The sequence below is a fragment of the Psammomys obesus genome, unplaced genomic scaffold, assembly GCF_907164565.1.
Source record: "Psammomys obesus unplaced genomic scaffold, mPsaObe1.curated_primary_1811, whole genome shotgun sequence".
Taxonomy (NCBI): domain Eukaryota; kingdom Metazoa; phylum Chordata; class Mammalia; order Rodentia; family Muridae; genus Psammomys; species Psammomys obesus.
The window spans coordinates 2,277,087-2,292,076 of NW_026590062.1; the positions used below are offsets into that span (position 1 = coordinate 2,277,087).

The 14,990-nt window shown below is 49.7% G+C and overlaps 1 protein-coding gene across 1 annotated transcript in view; it reads right to left on the reverse strand.

Moving 5' to 3' along the window:
* Positions 1-14,990, reverse strand: part of Myo18b (myosin XVIIIB) — a gene marked incomplete at its 5' end in the record, with an annotated part of 188,809 nt that overhangs the window by 16,516 nt on the left and 157,303 nt on the right. Inside the window, 2 exons of the mRNA XM_055605947.1 lie at positions 6,225-6,374; positions 7,789-7,833. Of these exons, the coding sequence (XP_055461922.1) occupies positions 6,225-6,374; positions 7,789-7,833 (195 nt within the window). The remainder of the gene's footprint in view (positions 1-6,224; positions 6,375-7,788; positions 7,834-14,990) is intronic.

A 14,990-nucleotide genomic window follows, 5' to 3' on the forward strand; every position in this document is an offset into this window, starting at 1 on the left:
TGAGGAGAGAGAAAACCGGCCAAATGAGTAACTGTACCTGGACCCCACAGCACTTCTGAAAGGGGTGGTAAGGAGGACACCCAGAAAGGAATGTTTAAGGAGCATGGGTGGGGGAGGTGGGCACAGTTGTGAACAGGGCTCTACAGAGGGCTGGCTGCTGCTGACACCAACAAACCACCCAGAAAAAGACGGGAGTGGGGAGTGGGGAATGGGTAATACTGTGTCTCTTTGCTAGCTGCTGGCACAATTACAAAGTTCATGGTGGTGCATGACTCCAATCCCAGCACTTGGGAGGCAGAGGCAGGTGGATCTCTGTGAGTTTGAGGCCAGCCTGGTCAACAGAATGAGCTCCAGGACAGCCATAGCTACACACAGAGGCCCAAACAAAAACAAACACAAACAAACAAACAAACAAACCAAAAACAAAGTTCCAGTAAGGTGCTGAGAGCAGGTTTTGGCATGAGATAAACTGAGGCACAAACATGGAGAGAGGAAGTGGAGAGGGGGCACGCAGACCTCCCATTTGAGAAGGCTGGGTGTGAACAGAGGACAAAAGGAGTCATTCAGACTGTGAAACCATGAGCAAGAAGGAAGGGGAGGACCCTGGAGCATGAAGGGAGGGAAGGTGGGGGTGCGGGAGAGGGCGAGATGTTGGCTGGAGCAGAGTTAGCTCTGTTAATGAAGGTGGTGACTGAGCGGTGCTGAGTGTTCAGTTCGTCTGACTGAGGAGGACTGTCAGAACCTGGGACCGAGGCTGGGGCTCTGCTGGGTGTGGAGAGAGGGGAAAGAACAAAACGGGCCAAGACCCTCCTCTGGAAGCCCTACGTGTCCTAGTGATAAAGAGCAAAGGCGTGAGAGAGGCATACGCTTGCAGGGGTGGTCTCAGAAGGCAGGAAGCTGGTGCTGAACACAGCAGGGAGAGGCAGGCCTCCCACCCAGAAGCAACTCTGCCAGATGTCCTGAGGTGACTACTGAACCAAGTCTGCTGCTGCCACCAAGCCACAAAATCCTCCTCGGGGGCCACAGAGGTAATTTAGTGTCTGTCTCTAGAAGGGCCCACATTTATCAGTGGCAGCTGCTTGGTCCCAGATGGCCATAAGTCACAAAGCTTTGGGCGTATTTCTCTGGAGCTGACACCCTCTTATCAATAACATGCCAATGCTCTCAGATCCTGTGAGAAGTCTGCCCTCTCCCTCTCTTTTGTTTTTAGAGTGACCTTCTTATCCAGCCAAACTGGAAGTGTTCAAGAAGCTCATTGATGGAGACTGCCAAGCACCAGGCAAGATGGTGCTAGGTGGACATGACCCCCCCCCCAATCTAGTATAGGACACGGAGCTGATTTTGGGATAGACAGCTATTCAAGTTTAAAACGCAAGTGCCCTTTGACCTGAGGAATCAACGCATAAGGACACGGATTTGTTGGAGCCTGACAAGTTCTCGGCAAATGTCAAAAAAGCACCAAAAAGTGAAATATGATCATCACGGCTAAATCCAAGCAACTTAGAACTTAAGCCCCTTCCATGGGCATTTAAGAGACCAAGATAGAGTCCAGGGCTCTGTAAGGAAAGACCCCAAGATGCACTGTGGATGGAAAGACACTGTGAGAATTTACAAAGTGCACAATCACACACTTGACACCTGCAGTGAGTGCTAAAGATGTTCATAAATACTCAGAGAAGAGGGCTGACTCCTTTGCTAGAGAGCAAAGGAGAGCAAAGGTTAAGGAGTGGGCAAGGGCGTGGTCTTCGGTCTCAAGATTCTTATATTTTTAAATATTGAGTGACTTAGAAAGAATGGTCACACACACCAGGCACAAAATGACCCCAGGATGGTTTATTTTGTCTCATTCACAGTGATGGAGAAGTTAACTCCTTTTTCTTGTACTGATTCAGTGTTACTTTTTCCCTCTTCCAATTTTTTTCACACAAAATCTAATACTGCCCTCATTATCATAATAATGATATTTATTCTGTTATTCAATTATCTTCTAATGGAGATTTCTTTTTAAAACTTTCAGCTTAGACACTTTAAATCCAACCACAAATATGTGTCTAAAACCACACATAAGTTTGAATTCCAGTCCCTTGTAGGGAAGAAAGGGGAGCTTAAGATTCTGTGCAATTACACTGGGCAGAAAAGTATCCACCTCGATTACATATTCACCAGGTAATTTGCATGTTCACCAGATTGCTAGCATATTTGCTGAGTGATTAGCAAATTCACCAGGTAATTAACATATTCACCAGGTTGTTAGCATATTCACTGGGTGATTAGCAAATTCACCAGGTAATTAACATATTCACCAGGTTGTTAGCATATTCACTGGGTGATTAGCATATTCGTTGTTCATCAATCTTTAAAATGGGGTGTGGTAGTTAATCAAGCTCAACTTGACAGGATCTAGAATTATCTGGGATAAGGGTCTCTGGGCATGGCAGTGGGAGATTATCTTAATTAAGATGGGAAGGACTCATTTCAACTGTGCAGCCACGTGCTCTGAGATCCTGGACTGTAAATGGGGAAATGAGCTGAGGCCTAAGATAAATTCATCCAGAAGCTGCTTCAGGGTCCTTAGGGGGAGCCTCTGGGGATGCCCTGCCTAAGTGAGGGTCAGGCCTGCCTACCCTCTCTGGCCCTCAGATCAGCTTCTGTAACCAGTGAGCCACCCACCTCCCAGAATTTCTCAGCGCACCGGGCAGATGGCTCTGCCTAGGTGCTGACCTTGAGGAAGCCAGCTCATGCAGCCTTCATCTCACGACACCTGACAATGGTCCTGAGTTCCATGTGAGGGCATGAGAGCAGAGAAGCTGAGAAATTTTCCCAGCTCACACAGCTAGACACAATACAGGACTGGAATCGTGGCCACTGACTACAGACCTTGCATTGATACCCACACTCACTCTCTCCTATGCAAACAGGCATCAGACACCCGGGTGTGTGAGTGGTAGGTGATGGGCCATCACATGCCCCGACATAGTTTAATTACACAAATCAGACATTGTAGGAATGGGTGCCCGCTGTCTGACTTTTCCAGCACAGACTCAACGGCAGAGAAGAGATGTCCTCATCCACACAGTGGGCCAGATTCATTCTCTGCACTGACGGTTGTCACCATAGCACCCCACATGCCGCCGCTCTTAGAGCCTCAACTCAGGGTTTGATATTTCTCAGATCAGATCTTTGGACCTGAGATGCTCTTCAGACACTGGCTGAGCATGTCCCAGGGGCCAGCAAGGCTCCACCCTGTCGTCTCCCTGATGAGATGCCCCTGCATTCGAGCACATGCAGACTGGGCTTATCTGGGATTGTCCCACACTGCACTGGCCTTCCTATCTGTCACTCTGGTCCCCCTTTCACCACAGCAGCAGACAGTGGTTCCTATTAATTACGTATCTGCTGGAACCATTGTTTCTGATTCCCGGACATTAGGTCCTGATTACACCAGGGTCACCCTTGCAAGGAAAAATATGTGAACACAGAGAAATGGAGCTGACCCAGCAATACCACTCCTTGGCATATGTCCAAAGGACTTCATATCCTACACCACAGATCTTTGCTCAGTCATAGCCATCTCTCTCTTTTTTTTTTTTCTGTTCTGTTCACAATAGATAAAAAATGGGAACAACATAAATCTCCTTCAACCAACAATGTGTAACAAAAACGTGGTACATATATACTTTGTGGGATGTAAAGAAAAATGAAATCATGAACTTTTCAGGTAAATGGATAGAACTAGAAGAGATCATATTAAGGGAGGAGACCAAGAAAGACAAATGTCACATGTCCTATTTCACCAGATGCTCCCAATTCCAGGCCTGCAGATGTGTATAAAGATCCCAGAGTAACTGCAGAAGCCAGGAAAACAAAAAGGGACTATTACAGGGGTGGGGAGTGGGAGCAGAGTACAAGTGATCTGATAGAGGAAATGAGAAAAGAGGGGACTCTAACTAGGGGGATAGAGGGAGATACACACAAAAAGAGGAGGGGGCAGGATTAAAAACAACAGTAAGGATGTCTGAAAAGTCATTAGCGATCACACTATGAGCTAGCTATCTAAAACGCCTATAACGCACATAAGTAAGTGACTAAAGAAACACGCACAGCTTAAATGAAATGCTCTCATCTGGGCTAACAGCGCTTTCTTCGAGAGCCAAAGGCTGTCTAATACAAACCCCAACACCCAGCATGAGAAGCCCCCTGTTGAGTTTTCGGTCAAGAGACTCCCAAAGCATTATAGGCTATTGCCGCTGCTCCTGGCCACCTCCCAGAGATGGGAGGTAAATCCTTATTGCTGAAGACACCATGCACTCCAGACACAGGGCGCAGAGGCACCTGAACCGGAAAGCCTCCTCCCTGGGGACTAGCTTTCACGATACAGAAGGTGTTGAGCAAGCTTCCAGAGGAGGGAAGCAACCGACAGTCCTACCCAGGTGTGACGCCAATGGAACATGACAACCATGAGCCCGGCCTGATGACACTAAGGGAGCAATAGTGGCAGGCATGCCTTGGCAGTAACCAACAGCTCTCTACTTGCCCTTAAGGCTTGCTGAACAAGAGGGAAATCCTGCCTGGTACTAGAAACCTAGCCAACTACCCGGGGCCAGTGAAGTGACAGATCTTTGAGGGGAGCCTACAACCGCCATTTTACTAAACCAGCATGTGCCCTAACTACACTGTAAATATTTGTCCTTACGTGCACAGATAAGTGTAATTCCCACCCTTCACCAAGGAAACGTCTCTTTGCGACAGATGGAGAGAGACCGCTACAGAAAATGCAGAGTTGTGTAGCCCAGTCGCAGGGCATCCATAATACAGCTCCTGAGGGTAAGGCCTGGAAACCATTGAGGAGGAAGGGGCAGAAAGATTGGAAGAGCAGAGAATCAGGGGAGTTTGCTGAGACTGTGTTTCCTAGCAATGTCAGAAGCCACGCCCGGAAAGTCCTACTAACATGACTTCCCAAACATGACCTGAACAAGGATGACAGCAACAGACATACTAACTCGGATGGTGGGGGAGGGGGAGGGTGGGCGTGGCCAGAAGGCCTCAACCCTACACAAAGAGCTGCTGCGGTCCAATAAGGACTGCTGAGAGCCTCAGAAACAGTCTTCCCCTTTCGGGAAGAGAACGTCGACTGGGTGTCCAACACCAAATGGTCAACCCTGAAAACATACATGTATAGCTAAGATCACACAGACTGAGCAGGCTGCACTTATGTATTTAGGAATAGATGTATGTGTGTGCGCACGCACGCACACACAAATACACACAAATATAAAATTAATGGAAAGGAGGCTAAGCATCTTAAAGACAGCAAAGAGGGGTAGAGAAGAGGGTTTGGAGGGAGGAAAGGAAAGGGGAAACAATGTAATCATATTCTAATCAGAAAAAAATTAAAAATATTTACTTTTGTCCTCAGTTGTGTGTAGGCTTGTGTGTGTCTAAATGCGAGTATGGACACTTGAGTGCAGGTGCTCTAGGAGTCCAGAAAAAGATGTTTTACTCCCTGGAGCTGATGTGGTTGTGATCTGCCCAGTGTGGTTGCTGGGGACTGAACTCAGGTTCTCTGCAAGTGCTGTTCGTGCTCTTATCGGCAGAGCCATCTCTCCACCCCCAAGATTATAAAACCTTCCTTATATTCCAGAAAAAATAAAATAAAATTTCTCCATGAGAAACACAGCTCAATATATTTCCCCTTTTTCCTCTTACAAATATCAGCAGCTTGCTGTAGTATGAGGCTGTCGCTTCTTCAAGTTTCTCAGCTCGAGAGATCCTCCTGCCTCAACCTCCAGAGTGGCTGAGCTAACAGGAATTGCCCCACTGGGCCTGCCTTTAGCTCAGCTTTCTTTGTGACTCCACTCAAGTACATCAACCCAAAGTGAAGCAGAACCATAACCGGCCATGCCTACTTATAAACCAGAGAATCGAGAGCGTGACAAGGGCAGTGATGAAGATCAGTCATCCCTCGTTCTCACTGTACTATTCAAAACGGCCGATGAGCCCTGCTTCATGGAGGTCTGCGTTCCAGCTGCATCCTCACCATCATCCCCACGAGCAGACCGCCTCAGACTCCACCCTTCTCAGACCCTGAGAGGTCAGGTAACCTTCGGAAAGCCGCACAGCTGGGAAGCGCCCCACGCCGAGTATAAGACATGGAAGTCATGAGCCAGCCCGCAGGGGTGGGTCTTTGAGCTATCCAGAGGCCAGACCAAAGGCCAGGCTCTTACCTGGGGCTGTGGAGAGCGCTGCTGATGGCTGACTGTCCTGACTGTCGAAAGAGGCTCCTCTCAGAGGGGTCTGTGGCCAGGGAGAGGGAACAGCTCCTCCAGGACTGCAGACTGCCCTCTGGCTGGGAGCTGATGACAGAGGCGTTGTCCCTAGAAGCCAAAGTTAGGACGCTGATCACAGTGGCAACCAGAGCAAGGGCCATAACCAGACGGTCAGCACACACGGTGAGTCTTGCTCTGCCACAGACGGGAAACTGGTGCTGGCCTGGGAAACGGGTGGAAGCTTTGGCATCTGGAGGGGCCAACTTGGGTCTTAGCCAAAGCCACCTGCCTCATAACTGATGAAGTCTGGACAGAAAGCTCTCTAATACCCTTGTTATTAACCACAGCACTCTTGGGCATGGGCATACGCACACACACATACCACCAGCAGCAGCAGGAACAACTGGGGTGTTGAGACCTCTCTGACTTGAGGGTCAAGCTTGCTATTGCATTTTGCATCAAATAATATGTTCATGGGGTCTATAAGGAATGAAGGACTTCAGTCCTCCCTTGTCTTACGGGGATCACCTTGGCAAGCTGGGCTTTCTCCTTATGTTCTTTGACTGTTAAAGTAGCACCAGAGGAGGGCTACACAGCCTCAAAGTGTGTGTGTGTGTGTGTGTGTGTGTGTGTGTACATGTGTGTGCATTTGTGTGTGAGAGTGTGTATATATGAGTATCTGTGTGTGCGTTGCATGAGTGTGTGTGTGTGTATGTGTGTGTATGAGTATCTGTGTTCATCTGCATGTGCATGTGTGTGTGAGTCTGTATATATATGTATGTGCATGTGTCTGGGAGTGTGTATGTGAGTATCTGTGTGTGCATGTGTGCATGTATGTGTATGTATGCATGTACATATGTGTGTGAGTGTGTGGGTGTGGCCCATGCATACAGAAGTGTGTAGTATGCTTATGTGCCACTAAGTCCGTCACCATGGGACAGGGGCTGCATACACGAACTTAACATTAATTCTGTCCTCAGGCTCGCATCCCGGCAGAGCTGGTGAGCGTATCTGTGAGCAGCCATGAAGTGAAGCCCCACTGGCACTACTACAGAGAGGGGCATAGTGCCAGCCTGCAGGCTAAGTAAGGAGCCTCCGCTTCCTTCCTGGAGGAAGAGGAAAGTCTGTGTGGCAGGTGAACCTCCGGAAGGTGAGGGCTCGGTGGGAATAATGCACAGGCAAGTGCAGAGGTCAGGAGTGGTCAGGATCAGGCAGTAGGACAGCACAAGCCAAGGCGAAGAGGGAACCAAGGGTTAACACAGAGCACACGTGTCTATCTAAAAACTCTGTCCTGGGGCAACAGGGAGCCATGAAGGTGGAGGGGATCGTGGCATGATAACACATGCCGTCGCTCTGTCTAAATGAAGTCAAGCAGGCATGCAGTGTGCACTCCGGTGAGGCGCGTGATAAAGCATGATGCCAGAGCCTCACAGGCGTCATGGGAGGCTTCTCTGGGTGGGTGTAAACCTTCTTGAACACTGCACACACACAGCCAGGGGCTTGCCTACATGGCTTTACTTACTCCTCTTTCCTGCTGCCGCCACCACAGTCCACTGCTGTCTGGACACTAGAAGAAGACACAAGACAAGATGTATCATAGCTGCTTATGGCTGGTTTCCAACACTATACATAGCTGGTTTGTGTCCTGTTTCCACCCTTTGCTACTGTGAGGCTGTGGGATTCTGATCTGTCCTCTTTAAGTCTCCCTCTGCCTCTGCAAACTGCTAATTAATAATACATGCACCTCTACCTCCAAGCCTGAGGAGCAGAATGAGGCAGCCCTTGTGTGCTTTTCAGCACAGTTCCTGGGGAACAGGAATAACCATTACCAACGTTCTTTAAGAACACGACAGGGGTAGGGTTCTGGTTCAGAGCACTGGATGCTCTTCTAGAGGACCCGGGTTCAACTTCCAGTACAAACATGGTGGTTAACAAACATTTGTGATACCAGGGCATCCAATGCCCTCTTCTGTCCTCTAAGCGCACCAGGCACCCCTGTAGTCAACACACATATATGCAGGCAAAACACTCAGACAAAACAAAACAAAACAAAAACCTTTTATTTGAAATGCAACTGGCTTCTCTGGCTTTAATCACATTGTTATTGACAACACGCCTGGCCTTTGCCTCATATTTTTGGGAGGCCAACAAATCAGACACATGCAGAATAGTTTCCCGGGCATTGTGGGAAACTCACAATCTAATTGCACGGGTAGCTATTGTTCAGGGAGAAACAGTCTCCACACACGCCTGTCCACTCCACCTGCTTCCACTTTAGAGATGAAGACAGCACACTCACCGAACCTCCAACCACAGCTTTGTGGAGATCACAGGCACGGCCGGCCATAGTCAATGTGCCACGGCCCCCAAATGGGGAGCCCACAAGACCACAAGGCCTTGCAACTACGTTGCCTCAGTCAGGGCCTCAGCCACAAGGTCCGCTGGGATTTGGGCAGTGAGGATGATGTGCCCACCACAAGCACAGGGTGTTGCATGGTGCCCCCTCCCCTTCCTACTTTCACATAAAGTTTTTGCTCATCACCACCTCTGTGCAACCACAGAGCACGGCTGCTGTAAGCCTTCACTTCCTGACCCTGCACTGGCACAGAAGCATGTTTTCTGCTTGACTGCACCGAGACAGGGCAATAGGGTCCCTGGAGCCCACGACCAAATGTCTAACGCCAAGATGCTGGGACTTCATCTCCCTCTCAGTGTGAGCAGGAAGCTGGCACTCTCATTTTGTCAGTTTGGACTCCAAGCTCCGAGCTTGGACCCACTGGACACCATTCATTACTGGGACAGTGTTGGACGGTCTGTCCAGCCCATCAACAGGGCCCACGTGGGCACTGACGCTCATCCCGTCTTGATCTCTGAGAGCTTCTCTGGGAACTCAGTATTCAAAACCACTTCCTCCTGGAGGGACTCTTTCTTGCAGAAACTTGGCCTCTTTCATCTGTCACGTTTCACTACTGTCTCTACTGGTCCACACTGGTTGTGTGATGCTTTTGGACCAGCTCTGCAGGAGCAAACCACACTGAGTACGTGAGTCCTGCCCGTGTGCTGTCCGCCTCCATGGCTTCCCAATGGGCTGAGGAGCTGAGGCATTGGCTGACAGTAGGGGTGAGGAAGGTAAGGCAGGGAGGCCTTGGCAGTTTTTCCCCTGATTTTTTTTTTCTCTGCTACAGACCACGGGCTGGTTGACTGGCCACAGCCTCCTCTATGTGGCCATGCCCTCTTCCAGAATTCCTTCTCTTGTCCCTTCAAACTAGTAGTAGTTATTGGTCCGGGCTCCTGACCATCTCTGGATGCTTCGCCTGCTGTGGCTTCTCCTCCACACAGGCACGTGCAGCCTCATAAACAGCACCTCCATATGGAGTTAGCCTTCATGCTCCACGCAGACTTTTCTGATGGTCCAAACCCATGATGGTTTGCAGGTGGGCACGGAGACCTAGATTTTCCATGTATCGTGACTGTACCGCTTAACCCAGCACTGGGCGTGGCGGGGGAAGTAACATATCTGAGTCCATCTCACAGGAAACAGGAGTGGCCGACATTGCTACATCCTCTACCTTCTACCCTTGCCAAAGCCTGTGCTTGAAGCAGGCCACATTCAGGTTTGTTAACTTGTGATTAACAGGTTAGCTGCCCTCTGTGGAGGAAGGGCACACAGGGGCTGGGGGCCAGAAGCGCTGTCCGTGGTCCCGACCTGGCTGGCTGCATGGCCGAAGCTCAAACTCCAGCCCTTGGCTGGTGTCTAGCGTTCTTTCTGTCACCTTGGTCAGTGTGGTTTTGCAAAAGGAACCTATGCCAGGAATTCTTAAACAGTTGTTGGCGAGGATCAAGGTAATTGATTAAGTGTCTTCAAATGTATTCCTTCAGGAAGCCTTTACCAGACAGTCACAGTCTAAATGCAAATACAGCCTAGGAAACGCCTGGATTCATTTGCTCCATGCTAGTGACTGACATGAGCTCACCATCATGGAAGCCCAGAAGGGAACAGAGGAGATGAGGGCCACGTGGCCTGCCCTACATGATAACAACACCACCTTTGGCTGGCGTTGGCGGTGAGAGTAATGAGGCCTAGCTTCGAAACCAAGCCACAGCTTCATCTCTTAACACCTGCACCAGTGAATGACTCTGGATACCTGTGAGACTCAGTTTCCTTATCGTTAATTTGGGAAAGATAATAATAGGCGCCCAGAGACTACGCAAGACCAGTGAGTGCCAAGCAGAAACAACTGTCCTCCAGAAAGGGTACCACGGGGCACTATCACCAGCAGTTCCTGCACTGTTGGAATAGACACAGTGAATTGTGGGAGCTCTGACTGTGAATCTATCTCATCAGCTGCGTGTTGGTTACAATCATGCTCAGAAAGCCAGCCAACCTGCCGTCATTTAAGCACATGCCAGAGGGCACGGGGGCCCATGCTGTGACTCTCACTGGGGGCCAACTCTCCTAGATGAATAGAGAGCTCACTCAAGCTGTTCTTCCAGATCAGAGTATGTTCATCTCTCATGGGGGTCAGCTACAAGAAAAGGGCTGAGGGGACAGTGCTGTCCTCTCGTGCAGTGGGAACATCACATCCTGGCCAGAGCCAGGGCTCAACAGTGAGTTGTTAACTCACAATATGTCTTCAGAAGATCAATGTCCACTTCTATCCGGATATCTCCAAGTCTCCCCCACAGCCAGTGGTTAGGGCCTCTGAGTAGGAGAGCACCTAGCATCCACTCACCCCATCGCTGGGGACATGCTCGCTCCCAGCACGCTCATCTCACATAGGCCCAGCTGGGACTGGCACACTTTCATCGGTGACTCTGAAGTCAAGGGTGAGCTGTACACCCTCCCCCCCACATACATCATACTTGCAAGGAAAAAGGCAGAGCAGCTGCAGATTCTGGGGCAGTAGTAGACGGGGTTTTCTGTGAGCCAGTGCAGTCCTCTTTCCACGACTACTGAGCATGAGCCAGGCCTGGGAGATGAGCTGAAACAGTTCCTTCATTAATCTAAGGAGGCTGATGCTACAGTCTAACTGACAATGCCAGGCCCTGCTGCACAGTCGCACACACTTCAGCACCTCTTCGTGTTGCCTGCCTTTCTGAGCATGTAGCTCAGCTTCCAGCCTGCAAGGCCTACTCCATTAAGATGTAATTCCAGGGGCTGGAGAGATGGCTAAGAGGTTAAGAGCACTGGCTGCTCTCCCAAAGGACCTGAGCTCAAGTCCCAGCAACCACACACTGGCTCACAACCACCTAGAATGAGATCTGGTGCCCTCTTCTGGTGTACAGGTGTACATGCAGGCAGAACACTGTATACATAATAATTAAATCTTTTAAAAACATGGATCTAACTCCAGGAGGGTTGTGGAACTGTGATTTTACATAATGTGAAGGAGTCTTGCAAACTGGCAGTTGGAGAGTTTGGCTTTCTCTGTCTCTTGGGCCAATCTCTCTGGCTCCAATCCAAACCTCTTGTTCAAGTGCATAAGAGAAGGAGGCACAGTGTGCAGCTTGGGGCTGCTGATGTGGGGACTAGGGCAATAGTGGGGAGCCTCGTTCTGAGGCTCTGTACAGCAGACCTAGCATGGTGCAACACATACTTCTTTGTGTCTTTGACATTCAGTAATGTCCCTTCGTGGTTGTCCTGGCTGTTTTCTGTCAACTTACACAAATTAGAGTCATCTTGGAAGAAAAACCTCATTTTTTTTTTTAATACTTTCATCCGAGTGGCCTGTAGGAGGGTCTCTGGTACATTTTCTTGATTAATTATCGACGTGAGAAGGTCAGCCCAGTTGTGGGCAGTGACATCCCTGGGCAGGTGGTCCTGGATGGTGTAGGAAGCAGACTGACAAGCCCCGAGAAGTAAACTAGTCAGTGGTAATCCTCCACAATGTCTGCTTCAGGCCCCTCCTCCATGTCCCCCGCCTTGAGTTCCGGCCTTGACTTATTCTGTTATGATGAACTGTGATGTAGAGCTGTGAGCTGAAATAAACCCTCTCCTCACCGAGTTGATTCTGGTCATGGTATTTATCAGGAGATTCTAATCAAGACAGTGATGAACAGAGAGAGAGGTGCGCTCTTGGCCCCTTGGAATGAGCCAGGACTTTTCTGAAGGCGTCATTTATGTCTTTAGTTCCCAATATCCAGGGAACTGAGGATCTCTGGGTTTCAACAAAGCACTATGGAGAAGACAGACAGGAGAGGGAAGGAGCAAGATGGAGAACAGGAAAAGGTGAAGAGCAGAGCCTGGAACTCCTCCTCCAGGACCTTAGTGTGACACGGTCCTACAGCATGATCCAACACAGTTCCCAGACGGTGGCATCACTCTAGGGACTGCGGAAATGTGGAGACAGTGCCCTAGCCGGCAGAGTGGCAGAGCTGTGGGAGGCCCTCGAAAACGATATCAGCTTCTGGCCCAAATGTGCACACACCTGCCTGCATGTACACCCTGTGCCTTCCCAGCTGACAGGCTGCCCTCCACAGGGGCCACACCTCTAACTGAACCAACACCTCCGCTCCCTTAGGAGGCTAATTCAAGGCTCTTCTCTTACTTTCCAGAACATTCCTCTTGGTCCTTGTTTCCTCTTCCTCAATTCTCTACTCGTTGTTCTGTAAGCTGGGGCTACCTACCCCACTGGTCACCCACTTTCTACACAGTGAGGCACATTCTTCCATTTGTTTGTCCATTTTTTGTTTTGTTTTGTGTACATGCCACAGAATGCGGGCTGTGTGAAGATAGTTCTCCATTCCTTAGTCATTCAACATACCCAGGCCCCTGGCACTGCTCTGAAGTGCCTCAGGCAAGCTTTCCAGCCTTTGTCTACCATAAGACGGAAGAAAAATGGCATTGAAAAGCAAGAAGGAAAATGCAGCAGGGTGTCTGGCGTGGAACAGGTGTTCAGGGAAGGCTTATCGGTTGGATGGATGGATGGATGGATGGATGGATGGATGGATGGATGGATAAAGGCAACCAGTAACAGCTGAGCCTGTACATGGAACCTGCTTCTGTGTGAGGAGTTTCATTTTTTCACCACTTACTGATCCATCTTAAGAATGAAGAGACCAAGGATCAGAGCGATTGAATATTTGTTTAAAGCCCTGTGATATTTATGGAAAACCCCCCCCCACACACATAGAACTGCAGAGTCAATGCCTTGCCCTCCCCACTGGCTGCAGTATGGCATGTCCTGGGTGCCGGGTACATCACATTCAGTGCTGACATCACACCTCACAGCTTCCCTGAGATGCAAGCTAGTTTTCCCCCAACTTGAGGAATGGTGAGGCTGATGGCATGTGGAAACTGGAGACACAGACAAGACAAAAGACTTTCGCTGGAAACTCAGCAGGAAGAATGTGTGCACCCTCGGATGCAGAAATTGGGGTAAAATGAGCCAAATGCCAGAGCTGCAATCAGGTGACCTGGGCCTGAAGCTCGGAAAAGATGGGCCCAGGCAAAGGATGAGGCTGAGTCTTGTTGCCAGGGAGACAGACAGCTGTCTCATCCAGACGAGCACCATCTGGGGGTAGCAGACCTTTAGGGACAGAGACTAGAGTGATGTCTGGGGTACTGTGTGACCTCATCCTGGTTCATTACCCAGCTGAGGAGTCAGGCCTCTGCTTCCTGTCACAGCCTGTCCCACCTCCAAGCATGGCTGCTCTGGCTCTCTCCAGGCTCCCTCCCCTTTACCTTTTTATTGTTTATTAGACAATTGACCTCTCATACTGAAAGTGAATATGGCTCCAGAATTTGGCTCCTGGGCCAAAGATCCCAGTGTCTCCAGCCATTCCACGTCACCGCCATGATCATAAATGTTCTGGAAAAGCCAGTGCCCATGCCCGGAACTCATCAGAAACAAAAGGAGAATTTATAGATGCAAACTTGGTCCTGAGGAGCTAGAGCAGGAGGGGACACTACTGTAGTGAGAGTGGCTGCCACACCAGGGCCTGGTCTCACTGCTGTCTGGCCACTGCTTAGCAGGGAGCACAGAGATGCCAGGCATGTGTGTGAAAGGCACACTGCATGCCGGTAAGGTAGTTTTCAAATGAAGCTCTGCAGCAGGGGAGGGTAGGTGCCTCCCCTGCCCAGCATCTCTGCCTTGCAATGATTGGACATTACTTGGTACAGTGAGATATAAAGATCTACACAGGAGAGGTCAAGGTCACAGGCTGCTAAGCAGAGGAATCTCTGTGAAGTCAAGCCAGTCTGGTCCACATGGCAAGTTCTAGGCCAGCCAGAGCTGCCTAGTAAGATCATATCTCCAAAACAAACATTTTTTTTTAAATAAAAATGTTTTTATAAAACTTTCTGAATTGAGTTCTGACTCTACCCAAAGCCAACCTGCTGCGTGACTTGAAATGTCCCTGAAGTCAGGGTTCTTGTGGAAACAGACAGGCTTTCTTCCCAGGTCTGATATCTGATTGCCCTGACTCCACCAAGAGCTGTCTCCCCAGCGAGGAAGAGCTAACCAATTGGGGCTGGCAGGTTCCCAGCACAGCCACTCAGGTGGGGACAGGAACAGCAGGGTCATCAGGAGGAAAACACATCTTGAGGCTGCTCGCTCCAAGCCTACCCAACAAGCTACGCCATAGAGGCTGCACAGGGCAGAAACAATGCAGGAATTGGTAGCAGTGCTGGCTGGACAAACCCTTTGGAGTGACAGGAGCAGCCTGGGGACAGGCCACCACAACTCCCTGCCATAATGGATGACAGTCCTAAAACATAAGCCT